This window comes from Armigeres subalbatus, chromosome 3 (genome assembly GCF_024139115.2).
Source record: "Armigeres subalbatus isolate Guangzhou_Male chromosome 3, GZ_Asu_2, whole genome shotgun sequence".
Classification (NCBI taxonomy): Eukaryota; Metazoa; Arthropoda; class Insecta; order Diptera; family Culicidae; genus Armigeres; species Armigeres subalbatus.
The window spans coordinates 16,955,244-16,978,086 of NC_085141.1; the positions used below are offsets into that span (position 1 = coordinate 16,955,244).

A 22,843-nucleotide genomic window follows, 5' to 3' on the forward strand; every position below is an offset into this window, starting at 1 on the left:
CCCACATTCAGCGATTCAGCTTTGGGAGGAAGTGGAGATGATGCTGTCATAAATTACAGTCATCACCTTTGGGGGCTTCTGGTACGCGCAAGGACCAGTGATCCATGTCACGAGCACAGTGTTGCACGGGATTACATTGTTCCGATCAACCATTTCGAACGGTGCCATATTTGGAGCACTCATTCCAAATCATCACAACATAGAGGCAGTTCAATAGTATAGTAAGGCCAATACAAATATTTGAAAACAATTATGTCTACCTTTTTGCTCAAAAACAATATTTTGAGAGAGTAACAAACAAAAATCGATGAATTTTTAGGATCTTCAAAAAGTTCTTTGACAAATTCGAGGAGTTTTTAGATTTTTTTTTTTCTATTTCATTTTAATTTTTTATTATCTCTCGCCACCTTGAACTTTCGAACACCAAGAGGAAATATTTATTAAATACTAGTCGACCCGGCAGACGTTGTCCTGCACAGTAGGCGAAAATGCGCGTTGTGAACTGCAAATGCAAAACTTCCACACGAATCTTAATTTCAGTTTTTCACGATTTACAAAATTGTCCGAGCCCTTTTGGAAGGAGGCTTTCGAGCCTCTTGAAAAGAGGCTTCCGAGCCTCTGGAAAGGAGGCTTCCGAGCCTCTTGGAAGGAGGCTTCCGAGCCTCTTGGAAGAAGGTTTTCGAGCCTCTTGGAAGGAGGCTTCCGAGCCTCTTGGAGGGAGGCTTCCGAGCCTCTTGGAAGGAGGCTTCCGAGCCTCTTGGAAGGAGGCTTCCGAGCCTCTTGGAAGGAGGCTTCCGAGCCTCTTGGAAGGAGGCTTCCGAGCCTCTTGGAAGGAGGCTTCCGAGCCTCTTGGAAGGAGGCTTCCGAGCCTCTTGGAAGAAGGTTTTCGAGCCTCTTGGAAGGAGGCTTCCGAGCCTCTTGGAAGGAGGCTTCCGAGCCTCTTGGAAGGAGGCTTGCGAGCCTCTTGGAAGGAGGCTTCCGAGCCTCTTGAAAGAAGGCTTCCGAGCCTCTTGGAAGAAGGTTTTCGAGCCTCTTGGAAGGAGGCTTCCGAGCCTTTTGGAGGGAGGCTTCCGAGCCTCTTGGAAGGAGGCTTCCGAGCTTCTTGGAAGGAGGCTTCCGAGCCTCTTGGAAGAAGGTTTTCGAGCCTCTTGGAAGGAGGCTTCCGAGCCTCTTGGAAGGAGGCTTCCGAGCCTCTTGGAAGGAGGCTTCCGAGCCTCTTGGAAGGAGGCTTCCGAGCCTCTTGGAAGGAGGCTTCCGAGCCTCTTGGAAGGAGGCTTCCGAGCCTCATGGACGGAGGCTTCCGAGCCTCTTGAAAGGAGGCTTCCGAGCCTCTTGGAAGGAGGTTTTGGAGCCTCTTGGAAGGAGGCTTCCGAGCCTCTTGGAAGGAGGCTTCCGAGCCTCTTGGAAGGAGGCTTCCGAGCCTCTTGGAAGGAGGCTTCCGAGCCTCTTGGAAGGAGGCTTCCGAGCCTCTTGGAAGGAGGCTTCCGAGCCTCTTGGAAGGAGGCTTCTGAGCCTCTTGGAAGGAGGCTTCCAGAGCCTCTTGGAAGGAGGCCTGAGCCTCTTGGAAGGAGGCTTCTGAGCCTCTTGGAAGGAGGCTTCTGAGCCTCTTGGAAGGAGGCTTCTGAGCCTCTTGGAAGGAGGCTTCTGAGCCTCTTGAAAGGAGGCTCTGAGCCTCTTGGAAGGAGGCTTCCGAGCCTCTTGGAAGGAGGCTTCCGAGCCTTTTGGAAGGAGACTTCCAAGCCTCTTGGAAGGAGGCTTCCGAGCCTCTTGGAAGGAGGCTTCCGAGCCTCTTGGAAGGAGGCTTCCGAGCCTCTTGGAAGGAGGCTTCCGAGCCTCTTGGAAGGAGGCTTCCGAGCCTCTTGGAAGGAGGCTTCCGAGCCTCTTGGAAGGAGGCTTCCGAGCCTCTTGGAAGGAGGCCTCCGAGCCTCTTGGAAGGAGGCTTCCGAGCCTCTTGGAAGGAGGCTTCCGAGCCTCTTGGAAGGAGGCTTCCGAGCCTCTTGGAAGGAGGCTTCCGAGCCCTTTTGGAAGGAGGCTTCCGAGCCCTTTTGGAAGGAGGCTTCCGAGCCCTTTTGGAAGGAGGCTTCCGAGCCCTTTTGGAAGGAGGCTTCCGAGCCCTTTTGGAAGGAGGCTTCCGAGCCCTTTTGGAAGGAGGCTTCCGAGCCCTTTTGGAAGGAGGCTTCCGAGCCCTTTTGGAAGGAGGCTTCCGAGCCTCTTGGAAGGAGGCTTCCGAGCCCTTTTGGAAGGAGGCTTCCGAGCCCTTTTGGAAGGAGGCTTCCGAGCCTCTTGGAAGGAGGCTCCCGAGCCCATTTGGAAGGAGGCTTCCGAGCCTCTTGGAAGTAGGCTTCCAAGCCCTTTTGGAAGGAGGCTTCCGAGCCTCTTGGAGGGAGGCTTCTGAGCCCTTTTTGGAAGGAGGCTTCCGAGCCTCTTGGAAGGAGGCTTCCGAGCCCTTTTGGAAGGAGGCTTCCGAGCCCTTTTGGAAGGAGGCTTCCGAGCCCTTTTGGAAGGAGGCTTCCGAGCCCTTTTGGAAGGAGGCTTCCGAGCCCTTTTGGAAGGAGGCTTCCGAGCCCTTTTGGAAGGAGGCTTCCGAGCCCCTTTGGAAGGAGGCTTCCGAGCCCTTTTGGAAGGAGGCTTCCGAGCCCTTTTGGAAGGAGGCTTCCGAGCCCTTTTGGAAGGAGGCTTCCGAGCCCTTTTGGAAGGAGGCTTCCGAGCCCTTTTGGAAGGAGGCTTCCGAGCCCTTTTGGAAGGAGGCTTCCGAGCCCTTTTGGAAGGAGGCTTCCGAGCCCTTTTGGAAGGAGGCTTCCGAGCCCTTTTGGAAGGAGGCTTCCGAGCCCTTTTGGAAGGAGGCTTCCGAGCCCTTTTGGAAGGAGGCTTCCGAGCCCTTTTAGAAGGAAGATTCCGAGCCCTTTTGGAAGGAGGCTGAGCCCTTTGGAAGGAGGCTTCTGAGCCCTTTGGAAGGAGGCTTGAGCCCTTTTGGAAGGAGGCTTCCAGGCCCTTTTGGAAGGAGGCTTCGAGCCCTTTTGGAAGGAGGCTTCCAGCCCTTTTGGAAGGAGGCTTCTGAGCCCTTTGGAAGGAGGCTTTGAGCCTTTTGGAAGGAGGCTTGAGCCCTTTTGGAAGGAGGCTTGAGCCCTTTGGAAGGAGGCTTCAGAGCCCTTTTGGAAGGAGGCTTCCGAGCTTTTTTGGAAGGAGGCTTCCGAGCCCTTTTGGAAGGAGGCTTCTGAGCCCTTTTGGGAAGAGGCTTCCGAGCCCTTTTGAAAGGAGGCTTCCGAGCCCTTTTGGAAGGAGGCTTCCGAGCCTCTTGGAAGGAGGCTTCCGAGCCCTTTTGGAAGGAGGCTTCCGAGCCCTTTTGGAAGGAGGCTTCCGAGCCCTTTTGGAAGGAGGCTTCCGAGCCCTTTTGGAAGGAGGCTTCCGAGCCCTTTTGGAAGGAGGCTTCCGAGCCCTTTTGGAAGGAGGCTTCCGAGCCCTTTTGGAAGGAGGCTTCCGAGCCCTTTTGGAAGGAGGCTTCCGAGCCTCTTGGAAGGAGGCTTCCGAGCCTCTTGGAAGGAGGCTTCCGAGCCTCTTGGAAGGAGGCTTCCGAGCCTCTTGGAAGGAGGCTTCCGAGCCTCTTGGAAAGAAGCTTCCGAGCCTCTTGAAAGGAGGCTTCCGAGATTCATGAAAAAATACTTCCGAGCTTCTTGAAATTACCAGAATTTCATTAATAGTTTTTTTTTTTCATTGGAATACATCCGCCATTAAGCGTTCTTGTCCGAGCTACCCTGTAGCCAGTGTAGGTAACCCCAAGGGTACTGGTCCAGTTATTAGATCTAGTGTAGCGTTTTTTTCACATATGCTTTCTTGCATCATTTGGCAATCGTCCCTTAACTTTCTATTCAATGTCAACTTGACAGATATATTTCGACGTATTTTCCAGTAAGAACATTTCAGATTCTTATACTTGACTCGATTCGACTACGTTAGGATTGAAGTCTGCTTTCAACCAACTCTGCCCCACTACATTCAGTAGTCGCTTCAACTCGCTTGAATCATTTGGATCGAAAATCATCTTCCATCAAACATGCCCCGCCAGAAGCCAGTAATTGTCACTCAAGCCAACCCTTCCCTTCCGGGAATCCTTCGCCCCATTTCGTCCCACCCCACTCTCGAACAGATATCGCAGACTGGCGAGATGGATCTATATGAATCGATCCGCATCCAAAAACCAGACCCATCCGGGTCCCTGAAAAACGCTGCGGGGCCAGGGTTGGCGACATCTTTTGCTCGCTGGTGCTGACTCTGATGCTGGTGGCGTGGCTGTTGTTTCGTTTTGTGCGGTGTGTATGTTTTGTCCTGCAATGGTGGCGAAGATGACGGCACAAAGGCAGAAACAACACAAGTGAAGCGATCCTTGTCGCACACGTCGTCCCTTAAGCCTTCCGCCTCTCGGTTTCCAGCTGGATGAACACCCACCGACTCCACTCTGGCATTAATTTAGGATTTAGATTTATAATTCCTCTTCGTTCTTCTGGGCTGTCATCCAAATGACGTGGGGGTGGGGGGTCCTCTGCTCCTGGGTCCAACCCCTTCGGCATCCCCGAAACGCCAAAGGATGATGATGGAATATATTGGTAAATTTGGAAATTTTTCATTTTTCCAAAGGCAAAAGATGATGCGGGATCCCGGATTCTGTCTGCCTTTCTGAGTTTGTGTTTGTGTATTTATCGACGACGACGACGACGACGAGTCAGTCCCTCATCAGGCATCCGAAAAGATGTATCTCTTTCCATTGTTGTGTATTGCGCCAACAATTCCGCTTCTGTATTGTAGCTGATTTTTCGGCAAAGAGTTGAACCACTTGAAGAAGCATGTAGCTCCCTCGCTTCCGACGACTTTGGAATGAAAAGGACTTAATTATGTCTCTGCTGAAGCCGTTGCTGCCACACTGCAGTCGACGACGAGTGGTGGCGGACGTAGCAAGGATTTCATCCTCAAGCGGGTCAGACGGTTCTGTAGTTGTTTGAACAATTACAGTAAATGGTGACGCTTTCGTTTGTTTATCACAAACACATGACAAACGTTTAGGATTCCATTTTGCTGAGGATATTTTTCATTGAAGGCACTTCGTCATTGACAAATAGTTATGACAAAACACGAAAGAATATATAAAATTATTAGGTAGAAATAATCCACTCATTATAAAAAGAGTGGTTCAACATAAATACTCGTGGCAAGATGGAAGGATGCCCCCATCAACCCCTCCGCTAGGTACACCTTTGCAACTACCGGCGTGTATTTGTGTTGTATTAGATTCAGCCAATGCTCTTTGCTGCTTTCAACTCGACTGTGATGCATGTGGAATGGGATTAAGGAACGTAAATTAAATATTATATACATCAAACTGAAGCAGAGCCATCGCCAGTTGCTGGAACTCGGAGCAGAACGGAAAATTTTAAAAACCCCGATTGCCGAAAAAAGGGGTGAACCACATCTCAGCACTGAATGCCACCCCCACACTACCGGTTGTCAGCTCGAAAATTTGCATCTCGTGTCATCCCGGTGGAATTTCCCGAAATTTTCCCAAAACCAGGGGGAGGTGGACCGAGGAAGAGACGCACCACCATCAGAAATCAATGACATTGGGATTAATGCTGTGCTTTTATCTTTCGGGAAGAGCAGCAGCTTGGTTACCCCTTTCTCTGCTCAATCGAAAAAGGCAGCTGGTTGGAATTAGAGAAGCGAACGAGGAAGAGCAGCTCCTACACTTATCCTTTCGACAAACAGGCACGCAGCGACATAAATTTCCCTGCACCTCCACCCACCGTCAGCCTCAAATCGAGGAAAAAGATAATTTTCCTAGCAAATATAGAATTTATAATTAGCTTTTTGCCTGAACACGGAACATCCTTCTTGGAGTTTTCCGGATTCGACATGGCTTTAAAGATGATGACGACGTACGGCGACGACGACAACACGGCAGTGTCAGTCCCGTCCCAGAGCAATTATATTGATTAAATATTGGAAAAACGTGGGCCTTTCCGACCGAGTTCTGAAGTTGCCATCGCAGTGAAACACGGATGGAACAAATTCGGGCCCCCAACTCCACCACGACGGTTGCTCATCAAAGCCGGCGAAGGATCAAACGACTAAAGTTTTTGCTTGATTGATGGATTATTGGCAAAAGTTGGGCGATATCGCTGTCGATAAGCCAAGATGGGCCCAGTGACGACGGGGCCGCCGGGGGTGCTTTTTAATCGGCTAGGTCGGAAGATAAATGGCAGCTTCGAAGTCGTCCGAAGGATTGCCATTAGCGGTGGGTTCCGGCGACGTCGAAATTTTGTTACCGGAATCAAATATTAAAATGCGGAATTTATTGCGGTTCTTACTTTTGGTTTTATAAAACCACTAAGGTTTTCAAAGTTCCAGAATTCAGAATTGTACACAAATTCTATCAACGAACTTATTTATAATCAACAATGAATATTATTTTCTAGGTATTCGAATGCAAAAAAAAAACAAATTAATCCACCTAGCGTTGCACTATGGGGAAAAGGGTGGCCATTAATCGAAAAATTTACTATCTCCAATTTGTTTAATTTATATATCATATGAAAGTATATACCCTATATAAGAGAATCGGAAAATATTGTGTTTATTCAGTCAAAAGATATGGGCTGGCAAAGTAAAAAAAGCTGATGAAAATAAAAAATCATTCCTTACTTTGATTTGTATGTTATGAAGTCAATTTTTCTCCAAATATAAGGTTTTATATACCATTTCAAAGCTTAAAACCTTAGCTTTTTGATAGTTTGGTTTGTTTTACACGCTAAGATTAATATTAAAAAGTTGTAGAAGAAAAACTTTTATTATCATAATTCTTCGCTATAAAATGGTCTCGCAAACCAAATGTCCCCTCATCTGTAAATAGGGGATTGAAATGTAACCCTAGTACCACCTAACCACCTAACCTCATTATAATTATTTCCTTTGGGTAGAGAATACATATTCCAAATGGAGAAGGTCATTAGACCGGAGGCTGTTCGGTCGAATACCATTCAGCCGAACAGACTATCAAGCCGGAAGTCATTTGGCCGAAATTGGACATTTGGCCGAATTGGACATTTAGCTGAAGTCGACATTTGGCCGAATTGGACATTTGGCCGAATAGGTCATTTGGCCGAATAGGACATTTGGCCGAACTGGTCATTTGGCCGAATTGGACATTTGGCTGGATTGGACATTTAGCCGAATTGGACATTTGGCCGAATAGGTCATTTGGCCGAACTGGTCATTTGGTCGAATTGGAAATTTAGCCGAATTGTACATTTAGCCGAGTTGGACATTTGGCCGAAAGGTCATTTGGCCGAAAGGTCATTTGGCCGAATAGGACATTTGACCGAATAGGATTTTTGGTTGAATTGAAGATATGGCCGAATAGGTCATTTGGCAGAATAGGACATTTGGCCGGAAACGATGTTTGGCCGAAAAGGACAATTGGTCGGAATGAACATTTGACCAAAATGGACATTTGGCCGAACAGGACAGCCGTTGCACTACTCATTTTTCACAGTAAATTTAGTTAGTTTCACGGTTTATTTTTCACAGTGAGAGGTGAGAAATGAGGAGTGAGAAGTGAAACGTCTCACTACTCACTTCTCATTTCTCACTTTTCACTTTTTACAGTTAGAAGTAAAAAGTGAGGAGTGATTATTGACACATCTTACTTCCCACTCCTCATTTCTCACTTCTCACTGTGAGAAGAGAGAAGTTAGTAGCGAGACATCTCGCTTCCGAGCCTCTTGAAAGGAGGCTTCCGAGCCTCTTGAAAGGAGGCTTCCGAGCCTCTTGAAAGGAGGCTTCCGAGCCTCTTGAAAGGAGCCTCTTGAAAGGAGGCTTCCAAGCCTCTTGAAATGAGGCTTCCAAGCCTCTTGAAAGGAGGCTTCCAAGCCTCTTGAAAGGAGGCTTCCAAGCCTCTTGAAAGGAGGCTTCCAAGTCTCTTGAAAGGAGGCTTCCAAGCCTCTTGAAAGGAGGCTTCCGAGCCTCTTGAAAGGAGGCTTCCGGGCCTCTCGAAAGAAGGCTTCCGGGCCTGTTGAAAGGAGGCTCTGAGGCCTCTTGGAAGGAGGCTTCCGAGCTTCTTGGAAGGAGGTTTCCGAGCCTCTTGAAAGAAGGTTTCCAAACCTCTTGAAAAGAGGCTTTCATGCCTCTTGAAATAAGGCTTCCAAGCCTCTTGAAATAAGGCTTCCGAGCATCTTGGAAGGAGGGTTCTGACCCCTTGAAAGGAGGTTCCAAGCCTCTTGAAATAAGGCTTCCGAGCATCTTGGAAGGAGGGTTCTGACTCTCTTGAAAGGAGGCTTCCAGCCTCTTGAGGCTTCCTGAGCCTCTTGAAAGGAGGCTTCCAGGCCTGTTGAAAGAGGCTTCCGATCCTCTTGAAAGCACGCTTCCCCACCTCTTGAAAGGAGGCTTCCGAGCCTCTTGAAAGTAAGCTTCTGACCCTGTTGAACGGAGGCTCCTGAACCTCTTGAAATGAGGCTTTCGAGCGTCTTGAAAGCAGGCTTCTCAGCCTCTTGAAAGGAGGCTTCCGAGCCTCTTGAAAGGAAGCTTCCGAGCCTCTTGAAAGGAGGCTTCCGAGCATCTTGAAAGGAGGCTTCCGAGCCTCTTGAAAGGAGGCTTCCGAGCCTCTTGAAAGGAGGCTTCCGAGCCTCTTGAAAGGAGGCTTCCGAGCCTCTGGAAAGGAGGCTTCTGAGCCTCTTGAAAGGAGGCTTCTGAGCCTCTTGAAAGGAGGCTTCCTGAGCCTCTTGAAAGGAGGCCTGAGCCTCTTGAAAGGAGGCTTCTGAGCCTCTTGAAAGGAGGCTTCCTGAGTCTCTTGGAAGGAGGTTTCCAGGCCTCTTGAAAGGAGGCTTCTGAGCCTCTTGAAAGGAGGCTTGGAGCCTCTTGAAAGGAGGCTCTGAGCCTCTTGAAGGAGGCTTCTGAGCCTCTTGAAAGGAGGCTTCCGAGCCTCTTGAAAGGAGGCTTCTGAGCCTCTTGAAAGGAGGCCTGAGCCTCTTGAAAGGAGGCTTCTGAGCCTCTTGAAAGGAGGCTTCCTGAGCCTCTTGAAAGGAGGCTCTGAGCCTCTTGAAAGGAGGCTTCCTGAGCCTCTTGAAAGAGGCTCTGAGCCTCTTGAAAGAGGCTTCTGAGCCTCTTGGAAGGAGGCCTGAGCCTCTTGAAAGGAGGCTTCCTGAGCCTCTTGGAAGGAGGCTTCTGAGCCTCTTGGAAGGAGGCTTCTGAGCCTCTTGGAAGGAGGCTTCCTGAGCCTCTTGAAAGGAGGCTTCCTGAGCCTCTTGAAAGGAGGCTTCCAAACCTCTTGAAAGGAGGCCTGAGCCTCTTGAAAGGAGGCTTCTGAGCCTCTTGAAAGGAGGCTTCCGGGCCTCTTGAAAGAGGCCTGAGCCTCTTGAAAGAGGCTTCTGAGCCTCTTGGAAGGAGGCTTCCTGAGCCTCTTGAAAGGAGGCTTCTGAGCCTCTTGAAAAGGAGGCTTCTGAGCCTCTTGGAAGGAGGCTTCCGAGCCTCTTGAAAGGAGGCTTCTGAGCCTCTTGAAAGGAGGCTTCCTGAGCCTCTTGAAAGGAGGCTTCCAGGCCTCTTGAAAGGAGGCTTCTGAGCCTCTTGAAAGGAGGCTTGAGCCTCTTGAAAGGAGGCTTCTGAGCCTCTTGAAGGAGGCTCTGAGCCTCTTGAAAGGAGGCTTCCGAGCTCTTGAAAGGAGGCTTCCGGGAGCCTCTTGAAAGGAGGCTTCAGGCCTCTTGAAAGGAGGCTCTGAGCCTCTTGAAAGGAGGCTTCCAGCTCTTGAAAGGAGGCTTCTGAGCCTCTTGAAAGGAGGCTTGAGCCTCTTGAAAGGAGGCTTCTGAGGCCTCTTGAAAGGAGGCTTCTGAGCCTCTTGAAAGGAGGCTTCCGAGCCTCTTGAAAGGAGGCTCTGAGCCTCTTGAAAGGAGGCTTCCAGGCCTCTTGAAAGGAGGCTTCTGAGCCTCTTGAAAGGAGGCTCTGAGCCTCTTGAAAGGAGGCTTCCGAGCCTCTTGAAAGGAGGCTTCTGAGCCTCTTGAAAGGAGGCTTGAGGCCTCTTGAAAGGAGGCTTCTGAGCCTCTTGAAAGGAGGCTGGAGCCTCTTGAAAGGAGGCTCTGAGCCTCTTGAAAGGAGGCCTGGAGCCTCTTGAAAGGAGGCTTCCTGAGCCTCTTGAAAGGAGGCTGGAGCCTCTTGAAAGGAGGCTTCTGAGCCTCTTGAAAGAGGCTTCTGAGCCTCTTGAAAGAGGCTTGAGCCTCTTGAAGGAGGCTCTGAGCCTCTTGAAAGGAGGCTTCTGAGCCTCTTGAAAGAGGCTCTGAGCCTCTTGAAGGAGGCTTCTGAGCCTCTTGAAAGGAGGCTTCCAAACCTCTTGAAAGGCGGCTTCTGAGCCTCTTGAAAGGAGGCTTCTGAGCCTCTTGAAAGGAGGCTTCCGAGCCTCTTGAAAGAGGCTTCCTGAGCCTCTTGGAAGGAGGCTTCCGAGCCTCTTGGAAAGGAGGCTTGAGCCTCTTGAAGAGGCTTCCTGAGCCTCTTGGAAGGAGGCCTGAGCCTCTTGAAAGGAGGCTTCCTGAGCCTCTTGAAAGGAGGCTTCCTGAGCCTCTTGAAAGGAGGCTTGAGCCTCTTGAAAGGAGGCTTCCAAACCTCTTGAAAGGAGGCCTGAGCCTCTTGAAAGGAGGCTTCTGAGCCTCTTGAAAGGAGGCTTCTGAGCCTCTTGAAAGGAGGCTTCAGGCCTCTTGAAAGGAGGCTTCTGAGCCTCTTGAAAGGAGGCCTGAGCCTCTTGAAAGGAGGCTCTGAGGCCTCTTGAAGGAGGCTTCTGAGCCTCTTGAAAGGAGGCTTGAGCCTCTTGAAAGGAGGCTTGAGCCTCTTGAAAGGAGGCTTCTGAGCCTCTTGAAAGGAGGCTTCTGAGCCTCTTGAAAGGAGGCTTCTGAGGCCTCTTGAAAGGAGGCTTGAGCCTCTTGAAAGGAGGCTTCCTGAGCCTCTTGAAAGGAGGCTTCCAGCCTCTTGAAAGGAGGCTTGAGCCTCTTGAAAGGAGGCTTCTGAGGCCTCTTGAAAGGAGGCTGAGCCTCTTGAAAGGAGGCTTCCGAGCCTCTTGAAAGGAGGCTTCCAGGCCTCTTGAAAGGAGGCTTCCTGAGCCTCTTGAAAGGAGGCTTCTGAGCCTCTTGAAAGGAGGCTTCTGAGCCTCTTGAAAGGAGGCTTCCGAGCCTCTTGAAAGGAGGCTTCCGAGCCTCTTGAAAGGAGGCTTCCGAGCCTCTTGAAAGGAGGCTTCCGAGCCTCTTGAAAGGAGGCTTCCGAGCCTCTTGAAAGGAGGCTTCCGAGCCTCTTGAAAGGAGGCTTCCGAGCCTTCATGTCTCTCAACTGGAGGCTTTCGAACATTCAGATTCTTCATTTTAGTTCAGAAGCATATTATCCAATATTTTGTCTCGATCAGGTAGATTACATTGAAGATTGATAAAATTTGTTCATTCGACGTTTTTTTCTTATGATCGTTTGTCCCACAACCCTTCACATTGTACTGCTTGGGGTGCACAGGATTCAAAAGTCTTTGATTTACGTGGGGGTCAGTAATTAATGTACAGCACGTTATGTACAACACAAAGTTTTGGAATAAAAAAAAAGTTTTTATTGGAAATCCAATACATCCGCCATTGCGCAATTTTGTTCGAGGTACTCCCTAGGGCCAACGAAGGTACCCCCAGGGGTACATGTACCCCAGCTTTGAGAACCGCTGCGTTACGTAGTCAATGGATCTTTCCTAAGGTGCGGTTTTCGTTCAATGATGTCTCTGGAATGTTGCTTTCAGCTTTGTGGGTTCTCTTTTCGCCAGCATTTCGCCAGTTTTTGTTCAAATCGGCTTTTGGAGGACACTCGGATACAGTTTATGACAGTGTTTATTGTACCAATACTTTCAAAGCTTTGTTTGGGTATTCAATCCACCTTCACCTTAACAAAGCAAATGTGCACAAATTTGCAAATCAATCACAGTTGGCTGAGATGGGATGCTAGGATTGAAAAAAAGATTCATTGTTCGATTCTTGCTGGATTCTTGAAGCGTAAGCACGCTTTTGAATTATTACCGATGTCGGTTTTTCGACATCGGGATCAATATCAAGTACTCACCCTTAATAAGCAAACGTTTAACACGTACCTCGTCCGAGGGGTCGATCGCTGATCGTACCTCCTCGCGCGCAGAGTCGATGTTATTGGTGTTGTTGAGCGGTGAACCTTCTATGACACTACAATCCACTAACGAAGCGCCAACAAGTTGAAGTTATGATAGTTCTCGCGAAGCCTGGGTCAAGTAATTTATTAAGCTGGACGTAGATTCATCACTGTTCTTGCATTGTCGCGGGCTGTTACTGCCAATGATCGCATAAAAGTTCCATAAAAAATACTTGAAAAATAATTATTGACCTCCCACGGTTTCGTAAAAGCAAAAAATCTAATTAAATTTAAAAATATATAATCATACGGCGAATTGAATTTGCAATAAACATAAGACAAGTGGAACCTGTTTTAAACCATATTTTGAAAAATATTATTGCTCACTCACATTCACATAAGCTATTGAAACAACAAAAAACTGGGTCACCGTTCCATTTCTAAAAGTATGATCGAATTCACGCTCCGGTGGGACCATACATCAGTCAAACCTCGACTTAATCGTCGAAAAAAATGGAAAAATCCTCCTACATCAGCTCCAGAACGGTGGTGGCGTCCCCTTGGAAAGTCAGTGAAGCAAATTTACGTTCCGGGAGCCGTTTCCACATGTGCGGGCTTTTCCGCCCGTCATGGCACCGGGACCGAGCCAGAGGAAAAAGGGTTCATCAGTCCGCGCCCGAGAAAAATTCGCTCCCATCAGCCGAAATTTTCCATCAATTTTTGGCTGACATGAATTATATATTCAAATTTCTGTTATTAATTGGGCCAAGTGTGGGGTGGCGGCGATGAGGTGGGTGCGTTGCTGGCTGACTCTCCGAAGATAAAGGCTTCTGCCGTTCCGGTCGGTTCCGTGTCTCGGTTTCGGCATCAGTAGGGCACCACACACATGCTCGTTGATGCTTCTCGTCGTTAGGGGGGGGGGGAGGCAATCCCGACGAAAGGGTTCAGCATGCCAGGAAAAAAGGGACGATATTATTGAAATGAGTGAGTGACTTTTTATGTTTATTATTACGAATTACGACTTTTGATGCGTGTGAGCGTGTGTGTATGTGAGCCAGGACGAATCGTCTTTGCTGTCGATTTTTTCTCGAACAACCCCACAAATTAACCTTTTTCGAGGCCCGCTCATCGTCGTCATCGTCAAAGGCGCTGGGTGCGGGGTGGAAGGGGTTTGATTTTTCATTTGAATTCGGGAATAATAACCCTTTGCTTTTAATGCTGACACATGCGATGGATGGGCCCTCTGGCGTCGTCGTTTCACATGCCGGATCGGGCCAAGATGAGAAGGAAAATGATTAAAAATCGAACCACGCGTTCGTTCCCATCTCGGTGCCAGCCGGGAAAAACCTCCGAGGGATGAAGTGACACAAAGACTCCCGGCTCTCGATGTACATATTTCGAGTGTGTTTGATTGTTTGTCATATTTTCCTCGGCACTCCTCCTTCGCTTTTCCCAATCGCCCACAGATTCACCCGGTCTCATTTGTATATTGCCCATTGTTTTAGCGCTGGAAGCTGCTTTTTTCCAATTTCATCCTTTTCTCCCCCACCATCGGCGTATCGCAATGGAATCGTCGTCGCCGTCGTCACAGAACAACAACCGGATCGGGATCGTTCTGTGTGTCGTTTGATTATTTTATATAATAAATATATGAATGAGGTTTCCATACAGCATCGCAGCAGTATTTCAGGAAACTGTTCAGCGGTGGCGTGGCAGGAGTAGCATCTCTGGATTGTGAGGACATGCGGTATTTCGAATTATTTTGTATTCTACAGTTCAACTCCGAGTCCGAGTTCATTATTTGTGAAATTAGTTTAAGTCTTTCACCAAGCAAATGGTCATAGAACCAGGCAAGGGAACAGTTCTACGGAATGATTATAATCGATATGGAAATATGAGATCATAATGTAGCATGTTTACAATAGATTTACAGAGTTATACAGTAGATAAATATTGAATATTAAATCTAACTGAAGGTCACGAAATTATAAATCATTGTGGTTTCATTACTAAAAGAAACCACCATTAAATAGGCTTGACATTTCGCATATGGTTTGGTTCCATTTCAAAAGCTTCCATATCGCATACCCTTAAACGGAAACGGTGTCGCCCCTGTTACGATCCGCGCGCCAAACTACCCACCACCGACATAGGACAGCCAGCGAGAGAACGTTTTCGAGATCCATAGATATGTAGATTTCGCATTTGATATCTCCAACGGAACGGATCGGGTACGTGAGGAAGGGTTCCGCAAGGGGGAAAACCACGATCCTTTCAGTGCTCTTTCGTTCATTGCGAAATCCATACGGATTTTTGTTTATATTTTTCATTAGAAAATTAAATGTGCTTCTCCGATTGTGTGCGCTGGGATGATGATTTCGTTTCGTTTCGTTTCGAAAGAGGATTGAAGTGGGGCAAGAAGTGGAACATAACCCCCTCCCCACCCTTCCACTCGATGGAGAGGAATTGAATTGAAAATTACTTTTCTCGGGTGAAGGCGATGAGCTGTTCAACGGCGACGCTCGATTGTTTTCCATCGGGCAACTTCCGGAACGCGTCGACAACCTCAACAGCAGCGCCAGCGGTTGGCATTTGCATATCAATTATAAAATAAATTATAGAAATCTATACATGGGGAACCGTGGCGGAAAGTTTTGCTGCCGTTCGTAACGGTTCGATGTTCGGAGCTGGAATTGTTCTCAGCTTCGGAATTTTTGATCGACGGGGAACGAAGCATAACTTCATTAACGAGTCGATTTTTGTTTCCGAAATATGGAGCGATGTTCTGATTCGTACAATATTTTCAAATCTGATTATTCAGTTCCTGGCACAAACTCTGAATAATGTAATTTGAATCATGTTTTCTGAATTTGAAATTAACAAAATATAATCTTGAATCATGATCAGAAATTTATATTAAACGGGAGAATTTTTCATCTTAATCATCCGAATGTTGTTTGGCAGAATATATAATTAGGCTCAAACCCATCTGGCCGTAAGTCATTCGGCCGAACGGGTCATATGGCCGAAAATGTCGTTTTGCCGATTAGGACATTTGGTCGAAAGGATCGTTTGACAGAAAGGGTTATTTGGCCGAAAATGTCGTTTTGCCAAACAGGTTGCGTTGCGTTGCGTTGCGTTGCGTTGCGTTGTAACGGAGTATTTCGTAGATTGCATACTGATAGTTGTCATGTACATTCTTTACCTTTCTTACCCCAATTGCTTATGGATTTCCATTTGGGATTCAATGGAAATCAATTGGGGTCCAAAATGATAAAACATGAAAGCCACCATTGCCGGCCACGCTCATCTTCTCCGTTACTAGGAAAGAGAAGGAAATGATGATATGACATCTACTTAACGAGAGGCCAGCGACTCACCGACGCCCTCATAGATGTCAAGGAATTGGATGGTGGGTAGGGTATGTGGTTTAGGAGTATCATTATAAGCAAATGATAGAACATTTGTGGAAATACGTTGAGAGTGACTTTGCTAAGAAATTTATGTCACTCCATTATCCTTGCCGATGATTTTCCTCGGATGGGGCGAAGGTATTAGCCTTGCCCTGGCTAATAGCCTAGGTTTAAGCGCCTTTGCTCGCTCTCTGAAACGAAAAAAGAGCAAAAAGAAATTAAATTTCCCTTCCCCCCTGATATGATAATGATTTTGATCAACAAATGAATTCTAAGTGGATGGATAAATGATCACATGGCTGCAAACAAGCCTCTATTGTCGTAGCAGGAGCAAACCCGCCTCAATACGACAGGCAGAAGCACATGTTTGTGATTCAAACGCGATCGACTGTTGTTCAATTTCGATACACATAGTTGGGTAGAGAGAAAAGATGTGAAATATTGCTAAAGTAGGATTCGATGGATACGGGGAATTGACTCATATGCCACCGTTATTAGCTGGTTATGGGACAGCTTTCTCGCAAGGGCAGCTGTTGTATAATTGGTAATACGTCCGTGTTCTTAATGGAATAGTGCGGGTTCAAGTCCCACCGGCAGCCGAACTCTCCCTCGCACACCTCATAAAAAACACCCTCCAATGGCAAACCCAACTATGTGCATCAAAACCAACATCCCTTCCAAAAAAGAAAAAAATCCGACCTCTGTTACAATTGATGACTTGTAAAAGCAAAAAAAGTAAAAAATAAAAAATATATGTGTAACAAAAAAAATTAAAACACAGTAAAAAGAGAATATTTACATTCTTACACATAAAAACTAACGCAAAGTGTATGATGCTGCCACATTTTCATATGATGCATAAACAAATTTATAAAATATGAGATTTTTCTATCGTACTTAAAAACATTAAAACATAATTGGTACAAATTGAGCTATATCAATTTGAGAGAAGGTATACAAGTTTACATTTTATGAATCACCTACTTCGGGTGCGGTATTTGCATTAACGGAACCATACACTACTACCGAAACAAAGTTATTATGGCTTATACCTAAGATGTGAACATCAATGTAAATATATAAACGCAGAAATATCCTCACCCGATTTTGTGAGATTTTGTTTGAATTGGCATATGCTGCACTGCATAAAATGGTAAGACAGAAGGTGTACTCACCATTTCCGTGTTCCCCAAAACTACTTACCTCACACTGACATGAATTGACCTACCGTCAGCTCACATGTATGGTTCTCAAATCTGATATCCGAGGACACGCCAACCCACGTCATTGGATACCCACGATCCTTGGATCCATCTGTATGTTGGTCCTTTGTGTCACCGCCTAGCCACACCTAGCAACGCCATCATGCTTCTATATGCTTGAACGTTGCTCTGCTATCGGGGCTTATGGCACATCAAACTTTGCATACTCCTTTGAGACATCGAGAAAGACTTCACGAAAAGGCCTTCCTTTATTCTTCGGATTGACGGCGGTAACCTCCTCCTCCCTGGAACTGCGCCGAAAGCCACCTTTACATTACTTTACACTCTTTCACTTTACAAGCTTTTCAAATCAAATTTTTTTTTAAATCCGATGGAAAAATTGACGGAAGTAAGGGAGCAAACAAAATTGCATCCTATCTTTATCGCGGCCCACTTCGATCTTAACCGTTAATTTATCGTTATCGCCGATAAAATTCATCGTTTTGCCAAACAGGTCATATGACCAAAATTTAGTTTGGCCGAACAATAGTGAATGTAAAAATTATGGAGTGAGAAATGAGTGATAACGCGTGTGTGAGAAATGATAACTGAGTAATGAAAAATGACATTTTTGGAAAAACGACATTTTGTTCGGCCAAGCGACTTTTCCGGCAATATGGCCTGTTCAAATAAACGACATTTTCGATCACATAACCCGTTCGGCCATTCACTTAACCGGTTGGGCCATTCCCTTTCTGTCAAATGAGAAATCCAGCCAAACGACTTTATCGGCCAAACAACGATTTCGGCTAAACGGCATTTTCGGCCGTAGGCACATTCGGCTAGATGACTTTCGGCCAAATGTATCGTTCTGCCAAAATGGCTTTCGGCTATGAGACATTTCCCCGAAAAACTCTCTTCTGCATCTATTCAATCACTCATACCCTTTTTCTTATTCTATTTTTAAAAGAAAATTCATTAGAATGTTAAAATCCTTCTGAATTTTGAAGATTTTTTTTTCTGAATTGCAAAGGAAAGTTAATTTCCAGATAAAATTCTGGAAAACCGTTTTAAAATTTCCAGAATATTTGTTTTCCCTGGATTTTTGTTTTTCAAGACCCACTGAATGGTTCTGAATTATTTAAGAAAATTCTTCTCAATTTCCAAGGCAAATCTTTCTGATCGAATGTTTAAATTTCCTGCAGTTTCTGAAAAGAACAAACGAAATTACAAAAAATCACTTCTCTACCGAAGAAAAACCTTTTTAATTTCAGTGACTTTTATATTTCACCATAAAATATTTTTCTAATTTCCCTGAAATTTCTTTTTTTTCTTTATTTCTTTTTTTTTTTTTGTTAAATTTTCAAGAATTTTTCTTTCTCCTGGGAATTTTTCGAAATTCATCTAGCTATTTCCCAAGCAGCACACTTGACATAAACGAGTAGATGTGACTTATGTATGACCAAATCCAGTCATATATAAGTTGCTGCAACCAAATTGGTCTAAATTGTGCTACTCGGGTTTTTAAATATTTTGATTAAAGCATATCAATTGCGTAGACTACCACTGTAAATAGCACAATACATACCTTGAAAAACGATGTCTTTGATTTATATTCCACCAATATTACTTTATTCATTGCGATTTGCTATTTGCAGCTATTTTTGGTACAATTTTGGTTAACACACGAACAAATGGCTCCTGGAACTCCGCGTTTGCTGGGTTGCGATTTGGTTTTGACTTGTGTTGTTTTAATTTCAAAGCCTACTTTTCTTTTGAATGGCCAAAAATCTCACTGTTAAATATATTATCAAGATAAAACAAATTATAATCATTTACCCACAAGTTTTGGGTTTTGGGCCAAAACCCCTTTTAAATTTCAAGAGGTGGGGGGTTTCGATGCTGACCGGATTTCGGTGCCCTACGATGCAGTCTGAACTGAACATCTTTTCAGTACTATACCGGAACAATTTCAATCCCCAAGTTTTCAAGACCAACCGATTCATATTCTGTCCCACCGAAAGTGACCTGTTCGATGATAATACGCACAAAGTAAACACCTTTTATCACCATGACAACTGCAAAACGGCCATTCACGGCGCTCATTCCAAGCAGTTTTAATTGACTTTTAACGATTGTACTTATTAAATTACCGGCCACGAACGGCGAACCATGAAGGCCCCTTCTGACGGCGATGGCAAAACGCTCGTCTCCAGCTTCATCGTCGTTCGTTGGTTGGCCGCCGTCGTCATCATCATATCGAGGCGCGATCATTGCGCACAAAACATGCGATAATGTTTCTCTGGTAATAATTTTAATTACCCATAAGGTATATTTGTGTGCGCACATACGGACACATACACACAGACACACGCAGGTACGTGCGGTTGGTTGCCATGTTAACACAATTCCAAGAAGCGTTGTCTCCATCGCCGACTGCGATGATCCGTTTACAAAAAAACTTGAGCCGTGTGAAGCCGATCCACTGTCGGAGTTATGCAACCGCTTTAGGTTTCTGCTCTTTTTATCTGGAACCGAAGAGCAATGACATTGAAGGAGCCGAACTTTTTTTCGGTTCCTTGGGCTGGAATAATTGTCACGATTTTTGTCCATTAATATGTGCGATTCCCTCCAGCGTCATCGTCATCGTCAGCGTTAATCAACTGACGCCGTAAGAGATCTTTATTAATTTATGCCCCATCTCGTTAGCCCGCACGCCGGTGACAAGTTCTGCTCTCGGTTTAAATAAATTTTAATGGCGGTCGTGTCGTTTACCACGCAGCGGTGGAAAAAAAGTTTAATTATTTCTCGAATTGACTTTGATTTACGGCTTTCATTACTGGGAAAATATGGTTTCTGTATCAATCCTCTCGACCATTTTATGGATATTCACCTCTTCACCTCTTTCGATGTAAAAAAATAAACTTGGTAGATAGACAGATGTCGACCAACCACCAACCTGCTTTCCATAGAACGCTCCAATTTCCGAGAAGCTGATGTTGCTTTAGCTTCAACTTGTGCCGTCTTAACGATCGCGATTTCCCGGAACGCCAGCCGAACAACCTCCAAACTCCATTTTGATTCTAGCCGCAATCATTGCCTCTTTTATTACTTTCTCTCAATCTTTGATTCGTCTCGATCCTGGTCCGGTATTTTTACTATCCATCACATCGACAACGACGAATGACTTCTCGAGAAAAAAGAAAGAATGAAAAGGAGCGAGAGTTGCATACGTCCCCCTCGAATTTTGATCGAGCTCCTGAGTCGCTTGATCACTCTTCGGAATCTCACACGATCGAACTGCTGCTCAGATCTCAGAGAGAATGGGTGACAGTCGCTCAAAGTGCAACTCAATAACTCACGGCCGTTTTCTTCATCACTCAATCACCAATACCACCACAATTAATCCCCTCATCTTCATTCGAACTAATCATCCCGTTTTGGGTTCGATCTCTCTCACACTCCAAATCAAACTTTACGACCCTCTCGGGCCAACAACAATGCACAGTATGCGTGCGTCCGCGCACCAGCACTCCTCCTTCTCCACACCACACACACCGGTTCGGTGCTCTCCCTATCTTTCTCTCGCTAGCTTTGCCCGTCGTTCATCATCAACCAGCGTACGGTTCACAATACATCGACAGTCGGCCGCCTGAGAGACGCAACAAACAAGAGCAACCAGCAGCAGCGGCAGAAAGGAGGGTTCTGACGCATCGAAGATAAACACCACTCCTCAGTAACGATAGTGGTTGCGCCTACTGCGATCACGCTTCTCCCGGTCCGGTTCCGAAAGCAAAGTGAGAAGAATCAAGCACCGTTTGAGCAACTAAAGAGCACACAACAGCAGCAACATAACAAAAAAAATAATAAAAAACGTTAGTTCGCCGGTTCGACTGTTGAGCGCTCCTAGCGAAGATAGTTTGTAATAGTGAATGCAGGCGGCGATGTCTTCCGAGGCTCGCTCGAGCACGAAGCCAGAAGAAGCAGTGTGACGGAAGGTTGGGAACAAGTGCAATCGCGAACACGCGGGTCGTGTCGGTCGGTTTTGTGATAAAGTGAATCGATGCCAACCAGAAGACGAAGGTGATCGTACGAAGAGAACAGCAAAGAGCAGCAAGCGACGATCATCGCAAAAATAGTGTAGTGGGAAGTGCAGTGCAGCAGCAACAAAAGAAGAGGCAGTGATACCGTGCGGCTGGCGAATGATTTTTGCACGGCCCACCGAAGAAGTGGCGACTCCAGTGGAAGGGGACGACAAACCCGACATGGAGGTACGGATTCCTGGAAAGCAAAAATGTGACAGACTCACGTACCCACGTAGGCCCAACCGGCTCCCGTTCGGTTTGGCCTTGTTTAGAAAAATAATTTATGTTACTTTAAAACTGCACACATAAATCAATTACCCTTCCAACGCACCGTCGAAGGGAGCTCGCGCAGTGCTGCAGTTACGCTGAATTATGCTGCACTTGATGCGAATTTGTTTGCCCCCACTTCTGGTGCCCCACCACCAGTCCCAGTACCGCAAGTAATGTAAACAGCAGAAGAAATAATAACAAAAAAAAAGCAACCAATTTGGATCGAGGAAAAACTGTATCAAGAAATTCCCGGCAGACCGGGAGTGTATTGCAATATTCGTATCAAATTGTGTGCGCAAAAGAACGCGAAGAAATGGTGCATACTCGCAACAATAATTCATTTTTCCTCCCGACTGTCATTACGCATTTTCCCGTGCAGTTGAGCCGGGCGTTCGGATCGGTTCGTTCGTTCATGTCACTTCCAAACGTTGATTTTTCCTCCAGCCAGCAGCAGTGCTGCAGCGCGGCATAACCCCTTTTTCCGGGAGGATTGGATTCTTAAATGAGGCAACTTTTTTCGTTTTGTTTCTTGTTTTCAACTGTCGTATTCGTTTGTGTTTCGCTCGCTCGCTAGCTCGCTGTGCGCGATGAGTCCAGATCGGTTTTTGTCATTATTATTGGATTTATATGCATATATGCATTACTGGGTTGATTCTTGGTGCTGCAGCCCGGGGACCGAATTCGGTTCGGTGCAATAATTTATGACATCCGGTTGGAGTTAGTCTGCTCCTCGCTGGATGAGGATGTCTTTGAATTCAATTTTTCATTTGAATGCCACTTTTTTTTTTACATATCGTTCCCGGTTCTGGAAGAAAAGGGTTTTCGAATCATTAGTGGAAATTTTAAATGGCTTCGGGATGAGCGTTCGAGAAGGGGGAGTTTTTTTTACTCTTCTGGTTCGAGTAGTGCTGGTGCTTTATGGGAGATTTGATCGATGGAAGTGAATCTCCTGGTGGCAGGGAAGAGTGATGTGATGAACTGAAGTGAAATTTGTGGGACGTTTTTGAAGGTTGGAAAAAGAGTTCGAACTGCAACTGGATGTTGTCTCGTGATAATTTTGTTTTGACGAATTTAAAAATTGTATTTAGAATTTTTTGAGTAATTTTCGAATTTCGTTCGAATATTTGTAAACACAAGTAATTAGCAAAACAAAAAGTGAAAAAAAAAACAATAATGTGTGTTCAGTGTGCCACAATGCGAGCAGTTTTGAAATAGATATATTTGCCCTTTGACCCACATGGAACAACATCTGGGCCAAGCGTTATGATAAGTAAAATGAGCAGTTGCTCTTGGCAAAGTGGGTACCAATCTAGGTCATTCTCAACTAGCTGTATAGCTTGATTGTTGATTACAGTTGTGAGAAAGATATCTAATAGTTGGAAATAATAGTTTGATCAAATTTGAAGGATTGGTGAAATTAAAGAAATGTGATAGTGATATTTTTTATCTTTTTGCCTTTCTCGTATACTAAGTATTTAATATTGTGGAACGGTTTTAAAATGTATGTGTATTGGCGAATTTTAAGCAATGGTGTATTTCAAAAGTGAATTCATGTTTTTTAACCAAAGTGGGACTTTTTATCAATACGTGAAAACGCCAGAAGTTTTGGAAAAGTGGAAAAATTTCTTGGACTAGTATAAATCTGTTCATAGTAATTACATCTAATTTAAAGAAAAACAAAAAAATGAGTGCACTGTATTTAGTTCCACTCGAACAAAACATT

General features: G+C 45.9%; 1 protein-coding gene across 6 annotated transcripts in view; it reads left to right on the forward strand.

The window, feature by feature from the left end:
• The window catches only part of LOC134223105 (homeobox protein cut), a 716,360-nt gene that overhangs the window by 639,498 nt on the left and 54,019 nt on the right, over positions 1-22,843 (forward strand). For 2 of the 6 annotated variants that reach the window (XM_062702239.1, XM_062702240.1), the window contains exon 1: positions 20,506-21,036. The exons of 3 other annotated variants lie outside the window; for them this stretch is intronic. In XM_062702239.1, coding sequence (XP_062558223.1) covers positions 20,968-21,036 — 69 coding nt within the window. In that variant the 5' untranslated portion in view covers positions 20,506-20,967. Of the gene's footprint in view, positions 1-20,505; positions 21,037-22,843 lie in introns of those variants that run through there. One more of the 6 variants, XM_062702242.1, reaches the window with a different exon arrangement.